The 25,112-nt window shown below is 54.4% G+C and overlaps 1 protein-coding gene across 4 annotated transcripts in view; it reads right to left on the bottom strand.

Moving 5' to 3' along the window:
• TSPAN18 (tetraspanin 18) overlaps positions 1-25,112 on the bottom strand; it is a 183,591-nt gene that overhangs the window by 10,873 nt on the left and 147,606 nt on the right. For 3 of the 4 annotated variants that reach the window (XM_036860752.1, XM_036860750.1, XM_036860753.1), the window contains 6 exons: positions 17,015-17,104; positions 11,802-11,874; positions 9,292-9,486; positions 3,486-3,560; positions 2,418-2,516; positions 1,689-1,871 (listed from right to left, as the gene is read on the bottom strand). In XM_036860752.1, the coding sequence (XP_036716647.1) occupies positions 1,689-1,871; positions 2,418-2,516; positions 3,486-3,560; positions 9,292-9,486; positions 11,802-11,864 (615 nt within the window). In that variant the 5' untranslated portion in view covers positions 11,865-11,874; positions 17,015-17,104. Of the gene's footprint in view, positions 1-1,688; positions 1,872-2,417; positions 2,517-3,485; positions 3,561-9,291; positions 9,487-11,801; positions 11,875-17,014; positions 17,105-22,922; positions 23,011-25,112 lie in introns of those variants that run through there. The other variant, XM_036860754.1, reaches the window with a different exon arrangement.

Genomic DNA, 25,112 nt, shown 5'->3' with positions numbered 1-25,112 from the left:
CACGACTCCATTGCACAAATCACCTCTGCTCACTTCCCTTCAGCTAGAACTGGGTCATATGGCTTAGCTGCAAGGGAGGCTGGAAAGGGGGGCTTTACCTGGTGGTCACGGGGTCTCTAAACCTCCTCTTTCCAAGGAGGAAGCATGAACCGAGCACGGGGGCAGCCAGCAGTCTCTGCCACTGTGTCGGGAATCTGAGGTCCTCAGAGTGTGTCTTGGCCAAGGTGACACAGCTGCTAACAGCCCAGGTCTGCCTGACGTCACAGCCTGAAACATCCCCCCACGCCCTGCAGCCTCTCCTCACGGCTGAGACCTAACTCCTGGGGCGCTGCCCCTGCCCCCAGCTCATAGCAGCCTGATTCCAGGACCTTTGTTTCTTTATTTAGGTCTCTTTCCCCCAGTGCAGGGAGGCAGGACCACAAGGGGTAGAGGAATGTGGCTTTGGGGCCTGATGAGTCCTTGGGCATGACATGAGCAGGTGCAGGGGATGAGGGTGCTGAGTTCATGAGGCAAAGTTGAGGCTGGAAAGAGTCTCATCAGACAGTCAGGGTCAGGCCGCAGCCCAACTCCCATCCCCCACCCACCCCCCGGGACTCTAAGAGGCCTGACTTGAGCCTCGCCCCCATCCCACCCCAGTCCCTTCTAGCCCATCATCTAGTTTTATTTTCTTTATAGTAAAATTATTATTTCATGTGAAATTATGACTTGCTATGTGTTGGCTGCTTGCTTATCGTCTGCTTCCTCTAACCAGACTGTAAGCCCTGCAGGAGCAGGGGTCTTGTCTGCTGTCCCCTGCTGTGTCCCCTGCACCTGGCACTCTGCCATGAGAGCCTCATCAAAGGCCGAATCAAGTGAGGGGTGTGGGGCTCAGGTCACCCTCATTCTCCCCCCACTGCTCTGCCTAGCCTGGTCTCACACACACCCCTGAGGTGTATGGGGACTGGTCAGTGGGAAGGGGGATCAAGGTCAAGGGCACTGTCTGCCTCACGGAGGGGGCATAGCAGGGGCCCTTGCAGCCCCCAGAGGTGGCACCACAGGAAGGGAAAGGGCTTCTTCTGAGACTGAGATGAAGTCCTTGGGTTGTAAAAGAAGCCAAGAAGTCTAGGAGCTTCCCAGACCCTGGAGACTAAGGTCAAGGAAACCTTGCTCCCGTGGGATCTGGAGGTGCTCTCACATGGCAAAGGTGAGCTTCCCTCCAAATAAAATGCACAGCTGAGGAGGGGCCCCCACTGTGTAATTCTGTTTCTGGCTCCTGACACCTGCATTACCAGAAGCTCAGGGAGTGTTCTACCTGGAACACTGGAAAACTCCTAGTCACCCCGGAACCCCAGCCAAAAGGCCCACTCCTCAGTCAGTGCCTGATTGATTACTGATGTCTGTGAAGACACGTGAACAAGGCGGGCTCTGGAGGCCAGACACTGGCTGCACCGGGCATCAGGGCTCGGAACGCTCACAGCCACTGATGGACTGTCTGACATTCTCACCCTTCCCCCTTTTGCTTGGATCTCAGGAGCATGCATGGAGACTTCCTCAGCCCCCGTTCAGGAGCCCCATATCACAGCCAACATTTCCATGGGATTCCCTGAGTGCCTTCGGGCCTTCAGGGCCCACACTGTCACCCACCCAGCTCTGGCCACCCAAGCCCCGATGCACAGGCTTCCCCTGCCTGGGGGAGCAGGGCCCGGTACCTGCTTGTTCAGGAACAGGTCCCTTCCCAGGAGGCATTCCTCCCTGCTCAGCAGGACCCCGTCCCGACTCTGGGGTTCTCTCCGGCAGCAGGCCTCCGGCACCTCGCCACTGTCCAAAGCCAGGAGTCGGAAAACTGATGCAAACTTAAAGTCTTCAGGCCCGTTGACCCCGCAGCAACCAAACTAGGAGGAGAGCAAAGAGAAGGGGGGATGGGAGCTGGACCCAGGTATGAGGGTGCAGAGACACACAGCCACTTCAAAGGCCACTGTGAAGCGGCGGGCCGGGGCGGAGTCCAGACCCAGGTGTGGGTTGGCTGCACCAGCTCCTCCTGTGCAACCGTGGGAAAGTCACTCAGCTTCTCTGAGCCTCCAGCGTCCTCATCTGTAAAGTGAGGGTGGTGGTAACCACTCCTACCTCACCGGCACTTAGCACTCAATAAATAGTTGCTATGATTACTATCATCGATGACCGTTACGATTGCTTGAGGACTCAAGACGGGGAGAGCAAACAGGCTTCCTCCTGAGTCTGGACTCTGATGGATGGGCAATGGCTGCCAGCATGCTGTGCGAATGAGGGTTCCGAGGCCCGGTCTGGGCTGGGTGGAGCAGTGCCTGATTGATCACCGATGTCTGTGCAGACACGTGAACAAGGCGGGCTCTGGAGGCCAGACACTGGCTGCACCGGGCATCAGGGCTCGGAATGCGCACAGCATCCCCGGGGCCACTCACCGTGATCATGACGGAGTTCCAGGTGGCAGAGAAGACGTCCGTGTCGTTGTTGCCCTGGTAGTGCTTGGTGAGCTCCTTGGTGAAGAATTCGCGGGTGAGCTGGAGGCAAAGGGAGGGGGGAGGCTGAGATCTACAGCAGCTTGACACCGCTCCCCTCCCTGGCCTCTCCAGTGATCTGCTCCAGGGGAGGGAGGGGGAGGGAGGGGGAGGGAGGGGGAGGGAGGGGGAAGGCCTCAGGGTCCTGGTGCCAGTGATCCTCCTCCTAGGCAGCTAGCCTGGGGCAGGCCCTCACCTCCAACCCCAGGACCTGCGGCCTCCCTGCATCTTCAGATCCCCGACGTGAAAACGCAGTCTACCCACATGGGCCTCGGCAAGCCTGAGGCCAGGGCCACCTGGGAACCTCCACCGGCCCTGCAGCTCCTCCCAGAGGGAGGGCTGGTCCACAGGGGGGTGCTCACCCCTCATGCCACCGCCCCCCCCCCCCCCACCCTGAGCTGTTCCTCAGACAGAGCCAAGTGGATGCACTGCGTCCCAGGCCCTGAAGAAGCCACCGTGTGAGAGGTATGACCCTGCTCCCTGCTGCAGGGAAGGGCGGGGACCCGGGTGGTTGGAGCCTCTGTGATAAGATGGTCTATGGGGGCAAGTTGCCCAAATTTCGTACTTGCCAGGGCCTTATCCAAGAAGGCTGTGTCCTGTTCTCCTGCATGGCACACATTCTGTGCTGGGGCGACAGCCTTTTTGACTATCCTCAGACTGTCAGATGACAACTGCTGGGCCACAGCTGGGCAAGGTGTGGAATGGAAGATTCTAGAATCAGGTGTGAGGTTGCACCAGATGCTTGGGAAGACCAGAGACCCTTAAGGGCCCTCTAACTCTGACCTTCTGGAAAAGCCCTTGCAGGGAGAGGCTCACGGGGGTCTCTCTTTGGGCTGTGGGGGCCTTGCTGGGCTGGTGGGTTGTGATTTGGGCTGGAACTACTGGATGAGAGGGCACTGACTCTGTGAGACCCTCTGGGGAGGGAGGGGCTGGCCATGAGTGGGGCAGGAGCACACGGGGCCCAGTACGTACGTTTTCCCTGAAGATGAAGGCCAAGATGGCCGCCGAGAGCTCCGCCAAGAAGATGGTCAGGATGAACAGGAAGAACTGCAGAGAGAAGGGGGCAGGCTCGTGAGCCCCAAGGGCGGGTGGGAAGGCGACAGGTGACCGCTTGCCGAGGCGCCCTTCCATCTGTCACACAACTGACGCAACGTACTGATTCTGAAAGACTAAGGAACTTAACTGCCATAAACCAGACATTTTCCATAATAAACACACCAACAACCCATCTTTGGAGCCAACAGGGTTGTCTCTCTCCTGGATCCTGTCTCTTCCAGTCAGAAGGTTTCTGTCACTTTATCCTCATCCCAGGAAGACCCCAGTCATATATCTTCCCTGACTTTTCAGCGCTAACAGCAGCTGCCCCATAGAGGTCCCGAGGTTTCTCCAAACTCCTTGGTCTGAGGACTGCTTTCGGGGAGAGCTTAGGATGGAGAGTGAGATGATCCGTCCAGGACGCAGACATGAAACATCTCCCAGACCTGCCAAAGGCTTTGTTCTGTTTTTTTCAATGTCCAAACCCAAGGAGAGCCCCTGGCTTAAACAGATCAGCCAGCACAAGGCGTGCATTGTTCACTCCTTAGCCACAGGGGCGGGGGGCGGGGGGAGGTCTCGCCAGGTTCAAGCCCATGGTCTCTGGTCTCATAGAGGCTTGCTTGGCATCAGAACCCGACACCTGTCCCACGGTCTCTTTTCTGTTTAGCCCCCATTTCCACAGGGGAGGAAACAAGCCAGAGGAGGAGAATAACTTTCCCTTCCAAAGGTGTGCAGCTCAAAAATTTGAGACCAGATCCTGTCCTCTTAATCCAGCTCCATTCAGAGCACCACGCTACCCCTTCTCTCTCTCTGCTGAACAGCACAGTTCAGGGCTGGCCTGGCAGTGGCTCTCCTGAACCCTGGGGCTCTGGTTCCAGCAGGTCAGGGGCAGCCTTGCTGTAGTCAGCTGTGTGGGGTGACCTTGGACAGAGGTTGGGAGGCAGAGCTCCCTAACCAGAAAGGAGAGTGACAGAGGGACACCTACATCCAGGGCAGGCTGCCCCTGGCCACGATGCCCATCCCATCCCCCTCTGCTTCCACGAGCTGGTCCTTGGGCTGAGAGGTATGTTCCCCACCTCTGCAGCCTCTCATCCCTGTGACAGAGATGGAGGGCCCTGGCAGGGCTCCTGGCATCTCCATTTGGCTGGTGACAGACGGTCATCCGGTTCTCTTTCACATGGCCTCCACGGAGCCCTGCCCCGCCCTCTGCCTTCTCGGTGGAGTTGCTGGCAGTCCTCAGGCTGGCAAAGAGCGGCCTCAGAAATGGTTTCCACCCCAGCGACGCGACTGAGCTGTCTCTGCCTATCAACCTCGGCTTAGACAGTTATAAACTATGGATGAGACAGAACACGTGAACTCTGCGTGCCCATCACTCTGGGAGCCTGCGTGCGCTTTCCAGGGGACTTAGCACCGTGTCAGCGAGAGGATGCAGGTGAAGCGCTGTGCACGAGGCTGGCATGATGTGAGCACGGCTCAGATGGTGGATCAGAACCAGGAGGAAGCATGGCCTTCCTGGAGACAAGGGCTGGCATGGGCGATCTCCGGAAAAATAACAACAGCTACAATCTATGCGGTGCTTAACACCTAAGCACCGTGGCTCTTACATGGGTGATTTCACTGAACCCTCTGGGCAGCCTGGAGTAGCAGCTGCTGTTATCAACAACACCTCTGTTTTACTGATGGGGAAACTGGAACCCTGAGAGGGTAGAACTTGACCGAGCTGGCCCAGATGGGATAAACACAGGAACTCTGATTCCAGAACACAGCCTCCTAACACCATGTTATCCTGGAACCCAGAAGAGCCTCCAAGTCTTAAGACTTTCAGATGGCCTGCAGGGTCTCTTGTGGATTGACACCAATCCTTTTGCTTTCACATTTATCAAATGCTTATATGTGCCAGGAACAGAGTTAAGCAAGATGCACATTTTCTTACTGAACCCTGATCACAACACTATGGCTGGGAAGGAGGTATTATTATCTTTATTTTACATATGAGGAACCTGAAGTTCAGAGAGGTTAAGTAACTGACCCCAGGTCACACAGCCAGGAAGTGGCAGAGCAGGGATTAGAACAAGGTTTTTCTGACTCCAAAGCCCATGTTCTTACCCATACCTCTGAGACTACCTCCTTTCTGTTCCTTCATTCTAGGGCTGTTTATTGAGCACTTACGCTGTGCCAGGTACTGTGCTAGGTACTGGTAAACAAATACACCTAAGGCAGATGTGGTCCCCATCCTCATGGAGTTTCCATTGAGCCAAGGTTCATGATTCATGAAATGAAATTCATGAGATGAAAAACATAAGATTCATGAGATGAAATTAAATAATGAACCTGGTAACTCATTGATGGGGAAAGCGGGCCTCCCCAGAGGAAGGGGGTCTGCAGGTCTCCTGGCCATTGCTCCTGCCTGGAGCAGGTCTCCCCAAGCATGGGGACTGAGGGGTGACATGAGTGTGTGAGTTTAAGTCACCTGAAGGAAAGTGCAGGGCTTTGGGGCCAACATCAGTAACAATGTCACTTCTGCTAACTCCGGCATGAAATAATTTCCTCCTGCTTGACAGGGTTACTACCGGTTATTTGGAGGGGTTCCTCTTGGACCTGGCCACAGGGCTGATGCTTCCTGGGGCTTCCCCTAACCAGGGCCTTTCCCAGGGTTTGTTTGCCTTGAGTTAATCTGACCTCATCCCATTTGCCTAAGGACACATTTGTCAGTAATTCCTGAACATCAAATTTATCACACTTTGCTTAGGCTCAGAAAATTAATCAAGGGGTAAAAACTGCTATTTTGCCTACTAGTGAGCATTTCCAGACTTTTCTAACCCATCTGCCTACAGCATGTCAGCTTTTAGTTATCATTTCTAATAATATTTACCAAATTTACATACTTCATGAACAATTCAGCTCATTTATCACTTTTAAATTACACTCATCTCTTTTTGCTGTTCTCTTCCAATTTAGCATGTCTTGGTTATAAAATATTTTAAAAATGTGAATCTTTCAAAAAATGGGTTAAAAACATTCCTCAAACTAGTTATATAGCTGAGCAACTAGAAAAAGGGGATGCCACACAATCTCACCAATAGGCTGAAATTGTTCCATGGTACGTGAAAATGCTGTAAAATTGATCAACAGGAGTGTTTGGAAAATGTGTTTTTAGAAGAGTTGATCATTAGCTGACATTAGACTCATTGTCCCCAGGGCTAAGGGTCACTGGGACCCCTTGGGGTTTAGTCTCAGAGCGAGGCAGAGGGGTGCCCAGCTAACTCCTATCCCCAGGCCTCCTCTCTCTGCAAGCCTTTAAGCCACAGTTCCAGAGGTGACTAAAGTCACCCCCTCTTGGCTTCTCTCAAGATAAGTCTTCCCTCCTTCCCTGAAGGGCAAGGAGGCGGCTCAGACTTCTTAAAAGGATGCAGTGGCCGGGAGGGGTGAGACCTGGGGCCCCTCTTCAGCTGGAACCACCACACAGCTGAGTCCAGGTTGGAAGAGAAAGCGGTTCTTCCTATTTTTCATGAATCTTTCTGAAAACCTTCCAGAAGCTGTGGTGGCCCTAGAAACACGCTAGCATGCATACCACACACACATACAACACATGGGTACAGGCACACACGTGGAGGCCCTGACATATTTTGCACATAATTTTGGGTGAGTTTTGGACCACTTGAGTCCATTCCAGGTTAGGAGGCTCTGGATCAGCCCTGGTCTGAGAGACAGCAGACCTGAGTCCAAGACTCCCCTGGCTTTGACCTGCACTGTGACCTCAGGGTTGTGTGTGTTAGGGTTCTGAGAGAGAGAGGGGAGGGGAGGGGAAGGGGAGAGAGGGGAGGGGAGGAGAAGGGGGAAAGGAAGCAGGGGAAGTAAAGAAAGACAGAGGCAGGGAGAGGGGGCAGAGGCAGGTGGGGGAGGGGGGGTGGTCCAGGAGAAGGAGAAGGAAAGGCAGCAGGCACAGAAACCAAGAGATCAAGAGAAAGGCAGAGACAGAGAGACAGGAAGACAGAGGCAGAGAAAGAGCGAGAAAAGAAAGGGAGAAACAGACATAATGAGACTGAAGAGACAAAAGGGAGGAAGGAGGCAGAAGAGGGGATGGGAAGGGGTGACTTTAAGGTTCGGTGGGCACACCGGCCACAGCCGGGACTCAACTCTCTCTCAGGGGACTTGGAGCAAACCTCCTCCTGCCCCGGGGTCTCAGCCTTCTCCCCTAAGCACTGGGGAGAGCGATGTCTTGTCCAGCTGGCAGGCTCTGAGGGAGCCACTTAGCTGGAGAGGGCTTGCGAGGCCTCCAGCCTGCTCCTGGCCCAGAGCCCCAGCCCAGCTTCCTGTCTTGGCTTCAGGGATGAGCCCATTAACGTTGGATGAGCCCTGGGAGTGGGCAAGATGCAGGGTGGGCAGAGGAGGGATGTAGGAAGGGAGCTCTGGTGTGTCCTGGGACCCATACTCAGCTCCTTTCAAAGCCCCCAGCTCCCCAAGCCCAGACTTTTCCCTGCACCGTCGGACACTGTACAGAGCTCTCCACCAGGGGGCGCCCTCGGGTTTCTTTGTTTCTCTCCAGATGGAAAGCTTGCACTGCTGCCCAAGGCCAGAGGGACCCAGGGCGCCTGTGTCACACACATCACAGCTGATTTCACGTTCTCTCTGTGACACGAATGGGGAGTCTACAGTCTGCTCTAATCTGGGGAGGAGACATTTGTGCCAGATCTCTGCCTCCCAAAGCCACTGGTGCCGGCTCATAGGCAGGAGTGGACAGACGCCTTGCAAGCCCACGTCACTGACCAGCCCACGTCTCCCTATCACTTAACCCCCGACCCACCCAGCTGCTCACCCATGAGGAGCGTCTGCAAGCTGGCCCATCCACGCACACGCTTTTCTAAGCTGGGCCGTTTTTAACCTACCCTCCAGCAGGACTGCGCTCTACCCGGTTTTCCTAGCCCCGGGGGCACAGGACCTCGTAGGAGAGGAAGCCCCATCACCAAGGCCAGGGAAGTAAGCAGAGGCCCAAAGGGCCACAGCCCATGTGAACACAGAAGACCAGAGAAACAGGATATCCACCGCTTGTCTTGTTTGGCTCCAACCTATAGCTGAGCTGGTTCGCCCCTCACTTAACGAGAAGACACTAAAGCTCAGAGAGGTTAAGAAACTAGACCGGAGTCACATCATTAGTTACGAGACAGAGCAGAGTGCACACAAGCCCAGGCCTGCCCAGCTCATCCTCGTGGGCTCGCCTGCCTCTCACCGGCCTGTCCGCCAGGGAGGGGACGGCCACTCGGCCCCTGATGCATCTATAGCACCTAGTGAACTACGTGGCCTGTAATAGCGGGTCAAGGACTGTTTATTTAATGAATAAAGGCCCTTCAGAGGTCATATCATTTCTATTCTAGAAGTGGAAATGCGAAAGCCGAATGATTTATCTGATAGCTATCTTAGCTCTTTTACCACAGAGTTATATATTCGAGGTCTTATAAGCAAGTAGAAAGCATCACGAGTCAACGTTCTCAGCTGACCCTGCCTTGGAGAAGCCTGGCTGTCCAGACCTGGAGGCCAAGGTCACTGTCCACCTGGGAGCGGCTCACCCACACGGCAGGCACGGGTCCAAGCGCAGATGCATATAAGAAGGGCTGGTGGTCCTCCCGCTCCTGGAGGACGGTCTACTTGGCTCAGACCTCAGTGTGAGTCCCCCGTAGTGTGGACACAGGGCCCCCAACGCCCAGCCCGGGGCACCCATGGGTGGGGTGGAGGATGGGGTACTCACCAACAGCAGCAGACACTTGTTCTCCCGGACGGCCCCGCAGCAGCCCAGGAAGCCGAGCAGAAAAAGCAGGCCCCCCATGGCCAAGAGGATGTAGGCGCCCGTGATGAGCAGGGGGTTGGCGGCCACGATCTCCCGGAAGCCGGTGGGGTCCACCATGACCCAGATGCCGATGCCCAGCAGGCAGGCCCCACCCAGCTGCTCCCCGGGGCCAGTCAGGAGAGGGGAGAAGAAACAGGCAGACACGGAGGTTAGACACTCTACACACACGCCATTTCCCTGAGCAAGGCCCTGGGGCGGGGGCGCCGAGTGCCCGGTGGACGGGGCAGAAACTCCATTTGCTGATCGAGTCAATGTCCTGGCAGCGTTTTCCTCTGCTCTGAATTCCCCTACTTACCCTGACCTGCGGTGTGTCACGCAACCTCCAGATCCAGTCTCTGACCCACGCCCCGCCTCGGGCTGCTGAGAACCATGTCCTGTAGACTTTATCTGCCACTTTTGTATTCCCCTTAAACGTTAGAGCTGCTGGGTGATGAGGTCATTCAGTCCAACCTTCTGATTCCACACTGAGCCCCAGAGGGGACCAACGAACTCACCGAAGGTCATACAGCAAGTTCATGGCAGAGCCAGGGCTGAACCCCAGGCCTCCCTGACTCCAGCCCCAAGGACCCTCACCAAATCCATGAACATGCTCTGACACCTATGCTGGGAAAACACAGACAAAAGCCATCCTCTTTGTTCTCAACAGGAGCTCTCAGTTGGGTTGGGGTCACCACTCTCACATCCAATCCTAGAAAGCCTTCTTTTTATGTCTTCATCTCCATGGCCCTCGACTCCATGCCTTACTTATCTTTGGAGAGAGGCAGCTTAGTCCAGAGAAAGGGCTGTGCCACTTATTAGCTGTGTGACCTTGGGTAAGTGGCTTAACCTCTCTGAAGCTTGGCTTCCCCATGGTTAAAAGAAGATACTGTTTCCCACCTCCCAAGGTGGCCCCGAAGAAGAGTAAAGGACAGAACGGACGTGAAGGTGCTTAGCAGGGTTCAATAAACATCTGTTCCATTGGTCTTGGGCACAGACCAGTATTGGAAACAGACCTGTTGCAGGAGAAACCATTTGGCATCATCAGATTTTAAAGGCTGAGAAGTGTTTGAAATCCCCGTGTCGTGGGAGGACCTGAGGAATGACAGAAAACTGCTGAGCTTTGGCTTGGCTGAGGGGTCTGTAAGCTGGGGGAAGAGCTGGATGGTCTGGGGCAAGAGGCGATATTTTCAGGTGTGGTGGTGGGAGGGGGGAAGCAGAGAGGCCTGAGGGACCCAGGGACAGCCAACGACAGAATCTACATTTTTGCCGTCTGCTGTGCGACGCCCTTCTCCTTGGTCTCCCCACAAACGTCCAGGGAAACCTCCTCATAGCTGTTGGATGTTTGGGGGTTTAATAATTGTGTGCTGAGTTCTGCTTCAAGGGCGGGGCTCAGGCATGAGCTGGGCGGCCCAGGATGACTCAGCCCCATTTCACCTAGGGACACTGGGGCTGCCGAGGGCCACCCAGCTTGGAAGTCGGGTCTAGAATTCAAGTCTGTGGGGCTCCCTGCTCTTCGGGATTAGGGGCAGGGGAGGGAATCCAGGAGAGTTGCTGAAATGTACAAAAAATAGATGGTGACAGACAGACCGACAGAGTCAGTCTTGACCAGAAGAGGCCTCTCTTTCCTAGTGACCCTGCCCTGGGGGACATTAGTAGATGTTTACTCATCGAGGTCTTGGCTGCACTAAGGTCAAAGGTTGAGGTGGGGTCACGCGATGAGCGTGGCTCTGCTCCTGGGAGAGGCCAGGGGTCTGAGCAGAGCAGGTGGGCTGTGTTACAGGGCGCTGGGCTGGCCACCTGAGCCCCCAGGGCCTCTGTCCTTTCGTGCATAGAATCCATAGGTTGGATGGGGATGGAGCCGACACATTCCAGGCACTTCCTAAACTAATCTTGCTTCATTTGCAAAAAACCTGTTGAGGGAGGAGATTAAAGGATGGAGATACTGAGGTTCAGAGGGCTGAAATGTGTTTCAGATCACATAGCTGGAGAGATGCAGAGCTGGGCTTTGAACCCAGGTCTCTTGGTCCCAGAGAGGTTTCAGATTTCATCAGGTGGCTCCGTCAGCTCCGCCCATCCAGCTCCGATGTCCGTAACTGCTGCCCTCTGATCACCCCCATCCTCCTTCCCCCTGCCAACTCCCTACCAGGGGTCAGATTTCAAGACAGTAGCCAGGACTAAGGCCCCTATCTTTTCTTTTCTAGAGTAGCTGAAGCATTATCCCAGGGGCTGTGCAAAACGTCTCTCCTGTGATGGTGGGCACTGCTGGGGGCCTCCCCGCCGTGAGCCCCCAGCTGGGCAGGTAGAGCTGCTTCTAGCACTGGCCCCTGTTCCTGTTCCTGGGCCTCAGCCTCACGTGACTTTCAAGCAGCAGTCAGTCCTGCCCACCCCGCAGAGGCCTGGGGAGACCCGGGGCATGTTCCAGGAATACTTACAAATATGAAGAAATTGAATACAAACATCAGATACTTCACGCAGCTCAGACAGTCGCCTTCCATGGTGCTCCCCCTACAAAACAGCAAGGCCCTCTCAGTCTTCCCACTGGGGGACCCCATCCAAAAAGAACTCCTGCCCCTCCCTCCTCTCCTCCTCCTTGGGGTGTCCCAGTGGCCAGCCTGCCCTTGTAGCCGATGGGGGAAGAGGGCAGCTGACAACAACCTCCTTATCACAGGGCTGGCGCTTTGCCCCGTGAGGCCAGACTTAGGAGTGAGAACTCGAGAGCCAGCCTGCCTGGGTTCAAGCCCTGTCTCTACCGTTCATTTGCTGTGTGGTCTTGGGCAAATTACTCTACCTCTCTGAGTCTTGCTCTCTCCAACTTGAAAATGGAGATTAAAAACAGAAGCTTCCTCCCCAGCAGTGTTGGGAGGATTAACTGAAATAATGCAGAAATACGCTTAGCAGGTACTCAGTGTGGCAGGTGCTCAGAGGTGTGACATCAGGATGTTACTTGATTACAGACATGAGCCTCCTATTTGGTAGATGAGACACTAAGGCTCAGGGCCTTGAGGGACTTGCTAAGGTCCTAGAGCAGGATCAGAACCCAGGCCCGACAAACTACCTACCACCCCACATACCCTCCGACTCGAAGGACCTGCCCAGTGAGGAGGGGTGTTGCAGGGAAAGAGCTGCAGGCACCTCCTGGGGCCCCAAGCCCCCAGATGCTCCCCCGCCCTGACTACCTCTATCGTGAGACCTACAGCATCCCACCTCCCTCTGGAGTCTCCCCCTCCCTACCTAAGCATATGCCCATGGTAGCGGGTCACTGAATACAATTCTACTCAACATTTATTGTGCAACGACTGGAGGCCAGGCACTGGGGCTTGAAAACAAGATGTAGCCCTCCCCCATGCCCAGTGGAAGCAGACGGCATCTGCTATCGCAAGCCATCCCTCAAGGTGCACAAGTCACGGTCATATTCAATATACAATGTTCAATATTTCTACACTTTCTTCCTGACGGCCCTGGGGAGAGGATGGGCAGACCCAGGAGGACCTACCCCTTCCCTTGTTCCAGGCCCCATCCTCCCAGCAGCCAGTGGAGGGCTGAGATTCAGTGGGGACCCACGGGTATGGCGGGCCTGTTTAGCTAGCATCTCTTGGTCCATGCCACGCCCACCAGTTGTTAAACCATTATCCCTGATGGTGAGTCATCCTTGTCTCTTCATCATGCCCAAGCCCAGGCTCTCCTCCTCCAGAACAGGTTCCCACACCAAGCCACCAGGCCTCCTCTATCTCCTCCATCTCTGACCTTCTAGAAGCAGCAACTAACCTGCATCTAAACATGGCAGTTCCAAGCATGGGCTCTGAAGTCAGACATACCTGGGCTCCAATCCTGACTCGTCACACCTCTCTACCTCTGTGTCTTTGGTAAGTGACTTAACATCTTGGGCCGCAGTTTCTTCATCTGAAAGTGGGCACTTAGGACCTGCATCGTGGCGTGTTGTGAGGATTAAATGAGATGTCCTGTGTCAGGGCTCCCCATGGCACCTGGCTCAGAGTGGGGCGAACAGCTCTTACTAGGAACACACCTAACTTTACAGTCATAGGTGACTCACTGGGCTATCATTGCCCATGAGATCAGGACCCCAGGACAAAGACTTGCACCCTAGGCACTGCATGCTGACCCCCTCTCCCTTGGGTGCTTGACTGATGCAACTCCGTGCATCTGCTGAGACCCTGTCATCCTTGGAAAGGGGGAAGAGGACAGGAAAGAACATTCATTGAGTACCGACTCTTTGCCAGCCACACTCCAGCTCCATGAAGTGACTGTCCTGAATCTTTCAACAACCGCATGAGGCAGGAAGCACTGTGCCCATTTTACAGATGAGGACACTGAGCCTCAGGGAGGTGAAGGTGCCCAACATCCTGGAGCTTGTAAGCATGCCCCTCAGCTCACTCCAGATCCTGTGCTCCACCTGGTCCAGGGACCACTGTTCAGGCAGACAGCAGGGCAGAAGGAGCACTGGACTGGGAGTCTGGAGCCCCAAGCTCCAGCTCTGCAAGTCACTTCCTCTCTCTGGCCTCAGTGTCTTCATCTGCAAAACGATAGAGATGGAGTTTGATAGGCTGTCAGTTCCTGCCATCAGGCTCTGACTTGGGTGGGCTTTTAGAGGGCAGGAGGGGCAGCCCCAGTGAGATGCTGAGAAGTCTTCAGGGGGCCAGGCTCTGGGGCCCCCTCCTCTGCCTACCCAGGCAAAGTTGTTCTCCAGGGTCTGATCTGGCTTCAGCTGGCTCTGGCTCTTTGGCATTTAAGGGGCATAATAAATATGGCAGCTCATAAACGGGCTACCTGTATTTACTATGTACCACATTCATTAGAGATTACATCTAATGGGTGGCTTATGGAGTGCTGGGTTCCCAGACGAGTGCAATAAAAGGGGATGTGTCTCCAGGGAAGAGCCTCTGACAACCTCAAAGATGAAGCAGGTAGAGAAAGAGATGATGTGAGCTGGAGGGTGGATGGAGACAGGGAAGCCCAGGCGTCAGCTCCAGGGCAGGGTGCAGAGTGGACAGAGAGCTTTGGAGCCTGACAGAGGAGCACATCCCAATTGCTTAGCTGGTGGCCTGGGGCAAGTTCTTGAACTGCATACATCCGAGTTTCCTTTTCTTTAAAATTAGTAGCCTTTCTCATAATGTATGGAAAACACTGAGAACAGAGCTTGGTGCATGGTAGCTGATAACAGCAACAGCGAGTAGCGGCTGGCTCCCCTTGAGTTCTTACTATGTGCCAAGGAACACGCACAATCTCACTGAATCCTCGTAAGGCTCCTCGATGTAGGTAATGTCATTTCCCTTTTTTCAGGCGAGGGAATTGAGCTTCAGAGAGATGGAATCACCTGTCTTAGGTCACACAGCATAGAAGTGCCTGAACCAGGATTTGAACCCATGTCTGTCTTAATCTGGAGCCACAACTCTTAATCATCATTTTCAATGAATGCTAATTCCCTCGCCCCATTCATCCATTTTCCTCCAAAATTCAGGCCCGTCTTCACACCTCCTATGCCATTTTATTTCCCAGTGGCCAGAGAGACGGCCTCCTGCGTCATGGCCCACAGCCAGGCTGAAATCAAAAGACCAACAACTGCCAGCTCCACCAGCCACAGGGGCTCCTGAATGTGGGGACACACCTCCACGGCCAATTGGCCAGACAAAAGTGACAGACACATGGCACCTCCAATCGCTGCCTAGATCTGGGTGTTAGCTCCACCCACCCACGGAGCCTTTTGGACGCTCAGCCCATCACCACGCAGTGCCCTAATTTACTTCTAAGGAGAGTAGAACATAGTCTGTGGAAGGCGGATTGAGAAGAAACTGCAGACCATGGAGGTACAAAGGCATGGCTGTTCCTCATAAAAGATGTTCGAAAGGCACTTATGAAGGAGACGGAGGGGGCGGATCTCTGCTAAATGGAAAGGCCATGCCCTTCCTGGGGCCGGGGATGAAAGGCCCACTGAGGTTTCCCCATTCCACGGAGCCCACGGGGTCCCGGAGGGGAGGGTGGCAGTGACGGTGGGGCTGCAGGGTCACACGGGTCCTGGCTCCACCACCTTCTAGCCCCGGGGCCAGTGGACAAATCACGTAAGCTCCCCGGGCCTTTGCTTTCGTGTCTGCAGAATGGGGCCAGGGATGCCGACCTGCTCAGGAAATCAGAGGACTGCGGATTAACTGATAAATCACGTATGTAGGGCTTCTCACGCCAGGCCTGACACACGGCGGTGCGTCCCCTTCCCTCCTTGCCCTGCTCTCTCAGACCCTGAGACGGGAGGACTCTGTTCCGGAGGATTTCTGCTCAGGGAGGAGGCGTGTGGTCAGTGGTTTTCATGCTGGGTTCCCCGAGGCTAGCAATCTCCTAAAGCCATTTTCAGGATTTCAAGTAACACCTCAGAAAGCATCCCCTCCCCACCGGCTGGCTCAAGGGGCAAGTGTCTTGGGTTTTGGAGCCATTAAACCACTCCAGGGTGGGAACCCTATTTGTCATGTTGTTCAGAAGCTCTAACTGCTAGGTATGTATGACTCGGCAGTACGTGAACTAGGGAGAAAGTATACTTCGTAAGTGATGACTTGGTAAAGGCAGTGCTGTTTGACCGATAAAATCCTTTAAATCTTGAGGCCCAGAGAGATGAAATGCAGGAGTCAGCATCACAGGCAAACTTGCCCTCGTGTGAATTCAAATCCCACAGGCGCAGGGAAAGCATGCTGGGAAAGCAGTTTAGGTGCTGTGGGTCCAGCTGCCCTCCCATGTGGGCGCCTGCCCCAGGGTGAGCCTAGGTGGGAGCCGTGGACTTGCTGCCATGGCTCTCATGGTCTCAAGACACCTGTGCCCTTCACAGCACCCGCCCCCCGCCCCTGGCCTCTGAGGGTTGGTGCTTACAGATGGGTGCTTTATCATTCAACGTGACCCTGGATGCCACTGACTGTTTCATGTATAACAAAGCCAGGTGTTTAAGGGCTTTAAGGGGAACTTTTACGTGACACTACTGTTTGTGTAAGCACTGATTTAGAATCCAGCCCTTGTATAACTTATGTCACCAGCATTTCAATAAAAGAAGTTCTTGGCCATGAAAAGGTAGGGCAGCACTGATCTGGCCCAACACCCTCACCATGGAAATGGGAAAACCAAGGCTGTGAAAGGGAAGGGGAGAGTGGCCAAGTTACAAAACCAATTAGTGAGGGATCTGGGCCTGGAGCCCTGTTTCTTGAAGCCCAGGCCATTGCTCGGTAGCTACTCTCCACACTCAATATTTTACGTATTTATTTTGGTAGCACACACCTTCCCTTGTTAGAATGTATGCTTAGAAAGGCATGGACTTGCTTTGTTCACTGCCATACTCTTAGTGTCCAGAGCAGTGCCTGGCACATGTGGGTCCTCAATTCCTATGTCTGAATGAATGAATAAATGCAGGAAGAGTGGGAAAAGAGAAAACAGACACAGAACAGTAGAGACTCAGCAAATCAGAGAAACAGACAAAGTCAGAAAGAGAGGGAAAGATGGAGAAAGACTGAAGGAGAGAGACAGGGAAAGAGAGACAGAAGAAGAGATATGGGAAGGGACAGACTGAGAAAGGTCTGCTGGGGAGACAGGATGGTATCAGGGGATGGCACAGGGGTGCACAGGGACGGGGAGGGGGGAGCAATTGCTGACTTGTCACCTGGCAAAAATGGCAGTTCTTCTGATGTCAGCAGGACAGTCTCTTGGTCAGAGGGGTTCCTGTATATTTCCTTTATTGGCCCAGCTTGTCCTGCAAGAGAAAATTTTCAGTTACTCTAGGAAGCCAATAAGGAGCAACCACATTCAAGAAACTGTTTATGAACACCCGACCCCCCTTCGGACACGCACATTCTGGGCCAGTGCCTTGCTGATCTGGGCCCATTAGCGCTAATGAAAAGCTCTCAGCACCTGGGGCACTCCAGCTGGGGAGGCCCGCACTCCATGCCCGCCTTCCGCCCAGATGGCAGCTCCCGGGTGCCCTTGTTGGGGCCGCATGGGGAACCACATCTTCAAGAGACTTGTGGTTTCTGGCACGGGCTTCAGCTCTGCTGACGTGCTACTGCATGTGGCTGATGAACTGGGAGGAGAGGGTGGGTATGGTGGCCCGTACAACTGGATGCCACCTGGATGCTACCTGGGCATCGGCACTGATGCCTCAGCAGAGAGAGTGCTGGCAGAGCGCCGTAAATCAAACACCCTCCCCAGAAACTCTGACTCCCAGGGGAGAGAAATTTGATGCTGGAAAGGGTTCCTTAGGCTTTGCATAAGGATTTGCCAGAAGGCTCCTTTCCTCATTTCCACTGCCAGCTCCCAGCAGTGGAAATGAGGGTGTGATTTCAGCAGTCAAACGGGCCCAGATGGAGACTCCTGTTCTATCACATGTGTGGGGAATTCCATAGCCGGCTCCTGCTCGAACACTGGGCTAGAGGACATTTCCAGGGAAAATCTGAGGCCCGGGGGAGCTTGGGCTGCAGTGGGCCTTCCCATGGGCAGGAAGGGGGAATTTCTGCGTCTTGGGTACCTGTTCAGATTTCTTCCCATTCTCATCAGTGGTGGGGATGAGGAGCGGTAGGTGAAAGATTCCTCTCCCTCCCTCCCTCCATCCCTCCATCCTTCCCTCCATCCCTCCCTCCATCCCTCCACCCATCTGCTCAGCAACTCCTACTGTGCGCTGGGTGCTGTGTTAGGAAATGGAGATACAAACAAGCACAAACTCAACACTTGGTTGGCAGTGGGGGTAGGAGATTGGGGGAGGCAAGGGAAGGGATGACAATAGGGCTGGGGACCCACAGGAAGGAGGACAAACTCTCCACTGGTGTAACTCTACTGGGGGCTGTTAGGGAGTTTTCACCGGGAAGGGGATGGTGCAGGGGAGTAAATTTTGAGGGAATGTAGAGGTGGGGATGGGCAGAGGTGGGGATGGGCAGAGGTGGGGAAAGGCAGGAGAAGTGGCCCTCCTGAGAGCTCTCTGAGGCCCCAGGAACTGGTACCCCACTCCTGTTTAGCCTAAACATACACACGTGGCAAGTTCTTCAGCTGCCTGCCTCGGTATCTGCTGTATGGCTTTGGGCTATATGCTTACATGCATGAGGTCATTAAATGCCAAGAACAACCCTAGGAAGTAGATATCATACCATCACCTCCATTTTACAATGGAGAAACCGAGACCTGGAGAAGGAAGTGACTTGTCCAGCATCACACAGCTAGTAAGTGATGGACCAAGAATCCACACCCAGCAGTCAGAATCAAAACTAGCTTTCATGGAAAGGGCTGCATTCACTCATAGGATTATGGTGAATCCTCAAGACAGATCTGCAAGGTGGACTATTGCCCCATTTTATGGAAGGAAACTGAGGCTTAACTGTGGCAAAGCTGTTGCATCCTCCTGAGATTCGAGGCTCTTTCTAAAACTCCAGGCAAGATGTTAGAAAAACTGTGTTGGGGGCCAGGAGGCGGGAAGAGGGCAGAAGCCCAGCCCCATCTGAACAGTGACAGATCCCTTGAAATTGATCCCGAGGGTGTGGGGAAGGGAGGACACTGTCACTACCAGGCAGGACACTGCCACCTGGGTGGACATCTGGGGGGAGAAGCCCCCGGGGTCTAGGCAAGGCCCAAGGAGCTCTGGGCTGGAACCCTATCCAGGGATGGCTCACAGGGCAAGATGAAGCCAACTCAGGGTCCTTCCTAGAGCTCGGGTTTCTGTGGCCTAAGGAATGGAAGCCCCAATGTCTAGTTCGGGAGATGCACCCCACACCCAGCCCCAGGGCTCAGGGAAGCAGGGAGGGGGTCATAGTTTTCTCTTACCCCCGTTCTTCCCCTGCCCCATCCCAGCCCTGGTGCCCCAAAAGCACCATTCTCTGCCCAGCATCTCAGGCTGGGGATCCTCTTGAGTGTGACACAAACCACCTTCCTCTGGACACTGAGGCTGGGCTGAGAGGCCTGGGTGATGCAGAAGGCTCACCCAGGGGCGGGGAGGAGGTGCTGAACTCCGTGTGAATCTCCAGCGTCTCCTCACCTCCTCTTCACCAGGATGCCCCCTCCCTGATTGTTTTCTGACCCAGTGAAGATCTGCACTAAGGGGAAGCTGGGAAAGGATGGCCTGGGTGATGCCCGCCCGCTCAGCCATCACTGCTGCTTCTGCACAGCCTGGGACGGCACCTGCCTTGGCCAGCACCCTGGAGACCTTCAGAAAGTCACTACTCTCCCTGAGACGCTAGGTTCTCCTCTGAAAACTGTGATTCTCAATTTTGAAGCCAAAGGTGGTTGTAAGAATTCATGAAATGAAGTGATATGATGTGAAAACACTTGGAAACACTGTTCCCATGGGGAGTTATTATTATCAGCATCCTCATATATTGAAAATAGGTGGATGCCCAAACCATGTTCACTGGTTATCAGTGGAGGTCGGTGTGGGGCAGACCATGGACATCTGGCTTGGTCAGGATGCATATAAATATCTTTCCTTTAAATGGCCCCAAAGTCAAATTAGTTGCTCCAATTTTGTGATAATTGAGCCTAATAATAACTAGTAGTATTGAGCATTTACCATGTACCAGACTCTGCTAAGCATTTCTCCTGCATCCTCTTATTTAATCTTACCTAGGAGGTCGGTATCATTATTATCCCATTTTACAGATGAGGAAACTGAGGCTCAGTGAATATAATTAACTGGCCTGGATTCATTCACATGGTTAGTAAGACCTGGCCATGAATCAGGCCTAAGTCTGCTAGACTCCAAACGAGAGCACCTGATAAGACATCGATCCATGGACATGGCACAAGAGAGAGGACACCAGAAAGAGGGAGTGCTATGCCTCGGTCTCCAAAGTTTCCAACCTAATGCTGCTCTGCCCTGAGTCAGGCAACCAGGCAGCGTCCCAGGGGGCTGGCTAGCATCCTCCCCCGTGCCAGCTGGAGGCCTTTGGGGGATGACCCCATCTTGCCATCCCTTGACAGATGGGAGCCCTGAGGCCCAGAGAGGGGCAGAGACGGTGTGAGGTCACGCAGCGCTGCTGCATTCTCCTCTGCAGGCCCCTGCCTGGGCCAGACAGCTTTATTAATCTTGTCTCTCCCACTGCCCCAGATGGCGGCTCAGTCCCATCTGCATAGAGTAGGCCCAGGAGGGGTTCTCTGATTAAGAAGAACAGCTCAGTTCATAAATCACTCCTTTTACTTTCACCGCCCCCAGGCCCCGGGCATGCTTTCTGGAGAGAGAGAAAAGAAGGCAGGTGGACAGAGGCGATGGAGAAGCCCCCATCGGAGGAAGCAAATGTAGATCTGGGCTGGAGGGAGCCGAGAAACGTCTTGTCTGCACTCTGGCCAGGTGAGGGCGCTGTGGTGCAGGGCAGAGCCTCAGGGGGTCCCAGGGGCGCGGCCTCACCTGGGTCCCAACCAGTACCGGCTCTGCCCCCAACAAGCTGTTAGACGTGGGCCAGCTTCCTCACCACCTGAGCCTCCATCTCTCCATCTGTGAGATGGGCATTCTCAGATCTAACTCCCAGGGTCATTGCGTGGATTGAGAGATGGTGTAGGAAAAAGCACTTGAGCGGCTGTACATCCAGTTCCTTCCTTCCTGTGCACGCCAGGCACCTGCTAGTGCCAGCACTGGGCTGGGTCCAAGGCACGGAGACCAGCGGCTTCCCTCCCTCAAGGACTCACTAGAGCCTACTGAGAATTAACAACCTGGTACTCAGAGAGGAGTGTGAGCCACATCAACCAAGGGCATGCCGGGCAGGAAGGGAGACAAGTGCTGACTGCCTGGTGGGGCTGCAGGGGGAGCCTAGAAGCTGGGGGGCCTGTGTGTGGAGGACAGGGCAGGGACCGACATTTATTGAGCCTCAGTGAATACTGCAAGGCATTGTGTTATGGGCATTTACCTATAATGATCCTCCAAAGAGATCTGCAAATTATCAATAGATAAATAACCATCGTTCCCTTTTACAGAAGAGGAAACTAAGGCTCCAAGGGGCTAGAAAGGCCCCAGAGCCAGAACTGACTCAGGTTTGCCTGACTCTTAAGACGCAAGTGTTCCTTCATCAGGACTTGGGGCTGAGGCTTGTCAGAATAACGATGATTCTTGCCATCAGGTTCCAAGCTGAGGGCGGGGGGAGAACTTATTTGCTTGCTGGCGGTGCCTGCTGGGCCTCATCTCAAGATAGACGGTCTCATAAACAAGCAATTGGCCCGAAATCCTGGCGTGCCTGGTGATAGCACGGACACGGGGACATGGACACAGCTGATGGGGGATAACATCTAATTAGGCTCCTGAGGGCAGAGCCTGTGGTGGATGTAGCGGATCCTAAATGACAGCCTTCCCCGGCCTCCACACTGGAAGCAGAGTGGCTGCAGCGTCTGGGAAAGCACAGTCTCTAGTCTGTGAGCAGAACCAGGTCTGGGCACTGCCGCAAGCCCTCTCCTCTGCCATCAGAGAATCTTCAAAGAAGGAAGCCTTAGTGAGGGCTGGCTCCAACTCTCTTTTTTCACACTGGGGGATGCTGAGGGCCAGAGAGTGGAAGGGTCTGGCCCAAAGTCACACAGCAGCGCCAGAACCAGGAACTCCTGATTTTAAGCCCACTGCTCTTCCCACCACTCCAGGCAGCCCCCTAAGACGAACATCTTAATTTATTTTGACTTCTGAAAGCATTTTACACACATTATTTTATCGAATCCTCCCAACCACCCCAGGAGATAGGCACTCTTGTTTTATACATGAGGAAACTGAGGCTCAGAGAGATGAAATCCCTGGCCCAACGTTGGAGAAATTGCTGGGACGAAGCAGGATTCCCATCCTTCTGCCCTGGCCGTCCTCCAGAGGTGTGGCCCTGGGGACTCTGGGCTGCTGGTCCCCAGAGTGACCCTTGCCACAATCCTTGCCCCCTGCCCCGTGGACCTGGACTGGACTCAAGCCACAGAAGACGCTCATCCCCGACACCTCCTGGGATGGGTCCATGGCTCCATACTCCTGCCTTTGCACTGAGATGGCCCATTTGCAAAGGCCTCTGGGAAGGCTCTGCACCTTCCACCAAAAGCTGGTGGGCAACCTGGCTGCTTCCATGGGATCCAGAGAGTGTCCACCCCACGGCCTCTCTGGATCAGCAAAGAACAAGCTCCCTCCCAGCCAACCGTTATTCTGTGGCAATTTATATCAGAAAACACTCCATTCATTTTTATGTTCTTTCATTCATTCCCCATTTAGTGAGCACCCTTGGCCTTTGGGGGGAACCCACAGCCCTGGGGGACCTGGGTCTGGGGGAATCTGCCAGTAAACTGTCTCTGCGGCTCCTCCTGTGCTAGGAAGTGTCACTGTGTCCCCAGCCTCCAGGCAGCCCTCTCCCCGACGTGGGTTCTCCACCCTGCCTGGCAGAAGAAGCGGTGACTTCTGGCAACACCTCTGCTTCACCTGGCTGAGTCTGTCTCATTATTCTCCAGGGTGCCTCCTGGAAGCTTTTGTTAGTCTTTATGCTAACCAGAGCCTGCAGCTAGTTATCTCTTACTGTATACCTGGCCTTGAACTAACGGCATACAGATCCTCACAAGAATCCTAGGAGGTAGGTCTGCTCCCCACTGACCTGTGATTGAACCAGGCTCAGAGACGGTGAGTGGCCTGCCTCAGGCCACTCAGCCAGGCTGCCGGGGTCCCCTGGCCTGATCCCAGAGCTGAGCTCTTAGCAAGGGTCTCTCACTTTTCCCCCAACCCTACATAAAATAAAATACATAGGATTAAAACAATTATATTAAAATGTGGTTATGAGAATATTTAAAAAACATTTGTAATATGCAAATACTTCTTTATCAACCCATTAAATTCAAGATCTAGGGATAGATTTGATAACTATTGAAATCTGCAACAGTTTTGGGGTGATATGAAAGTATCTGCTTCTATCTATTGATGGCAACATTACGAGTACAGCTAATGGAGCTATGGCTTGTTGCCTGTGATCATAGTTGGAGGAAATGCTCAATTTCAGTTAAATGTTAGTGAAAGCAAAGGTATAATCTTCTCCCCCAAGTTCACCAGTTCCTCGAGTTCCATGTCATCCATGGACCCTGGGATAGGCACTCCTGCCTTAGACATAGTTCATCCCTGACGGTAACGCCCCACCCCATCTGTGGCTCATCAATCCAGTTTGTCACTCAACAATCTCCATCCCTCCCCAGACAGAGGCTGCCCTTTCCCCTCAGCCCCCACCCCCAGCAGAGGGGCAGAAAGTTTACAACAGGAGCAAATGGGACCATAGGGGCAGGGAGGAGGAGGGGTGTCAGAACCCTAAACTGACCATAGCCACACGTGGCCACTTTCCTGCCCAGGGCAGCAATAGCCAGCTTGGGTGGAAGTGGAGGCCAGGGAGCCAGCCAGTCTGAGAAGCCCCTGGGGAGTTTGTTAAGCCCTCAAACTTCCAGGTTCCAGCCCTGAGATTTGGATTCTGTGGGCTCAAGGAGGGCCCTACCGGTCGGTCTTTCCTTCTGATCCATCACTGGGCGGGGGGTGGGGGGGGGGTCTACACTGTCAGGTTCAAAGACCTCAAGGTGAGCACCCCCCCTGAGGTCTATCTGGAAGGCCAGGGCTCCAAGCAGGCTGAAAATCATGCTCCCCAAATCTAGGAGGGTAACCATGGAACCAGCCAATGGCTGTCTGCCAGTCAGATGCCCAGCGTCCCTCCCCCATCACCCTGGGCAGCCAGAGCCCAGGTTCTCCGACATGACCCAGCATCCAACATGTGGCTTAGGGCCTCCTTCCAGCCTCCCGTCTCCCCCGCTTCCCTCCAAGGGAAGAAAACTGGACAACGATTCCACACCACTGGCCTCCCGCTGGGACCAGCCAGCACGTGTCTGGAGTGTCTGGAGTGGGGATTTTAATTCTCTGGAAACCCTCCTGCCTCTGGAGAGAGCCTGGGGCTGGGAAGAGAGGCAGCAGTCTCTTCTGTTTCCCCCAGGGGTTTGAGATGGAATAAAATATAGGAAAGGAGGTGCTTTGAGAACTAAAGAGCAGAGTCCAGGTGGAGATCAGAAGGAACTTGCAGGCCTGGCCTCATCACCTCGGGCTCGCTTCCTAAGGGGGCACTCACAGGATGAAGTGGAGGCGGGGAATAGGCCATCCTTATGGTTTGCTGGTGCATCCGTGCTGGCTGGAAAGGGCGGCTGCCCGAGAAAGTGACTCAGAGCCACCCTCATCCTGCAGCCAAGGAGACTGGCGTCCAGAGGGGAAGGGACTTGCCCAAGGGCACACAGCAGAGTCAGGGCTGGACGGCACAGTCCAGACTCCTAGCCTGGGTGCTCCCTGCCACACTCTGGGGGCCGGCCTCAAAACGCATCCCAGGCAACGCCAGGCCCCTGGGAAAGGTGAGTGTGGATTCAGCGGCCGCAGCCACGGTATACTCACACCGGGACTGGAGGGGACAGGGCCAGGGAACACTGGATGTATCCTCAGCACTTACCATTGCTGGCAGACCTTCTCCACCAGATATAAGCCTTTGGTGGCCAGGGCTGTGTCTCCCACTTCCTCTGAGACCCCTCAGGGCACACAGGGGGTACTGGATGGAATATTATCAATATAATAACTGCTCCTGCTTTGCGTGGGCCAGGAGCCATGCTGAGCATTGTTCCAACATCATCTGAAATGGGTGAATTATCCCCAAGTTACCCGGGAGTACACGGAGGCCCAGGGAATGTGAGCAAGTTTCCCTCGGTGGCCCAGCTGGTGAGAGCAGAACTGGGGTTCAGACCCCAATCCAGACAACAGGCCCACAAGACGGAAGCAG

Source organism: Balaenoptera musculus, chromosome 8, assembly GCF_009873245.2.
Source record: "Balaenoptera musculus isolate JJ_BM4_2016_0621 chromosome 8, mBalMus1.pri.v3, whole genome shotgun sequence".
Taxonomy (NCBI): Eukaryota; Metazoa; Chordata; class Mammalia; order Artiodactyla; family Balaenopteridae; genus Balaenoptera; species Balaenoptera musculus.
Note: the sequence above shows the minus strand (reverse complement) of the source record. Positions and strands in the feature narration are given on the sequence as shown.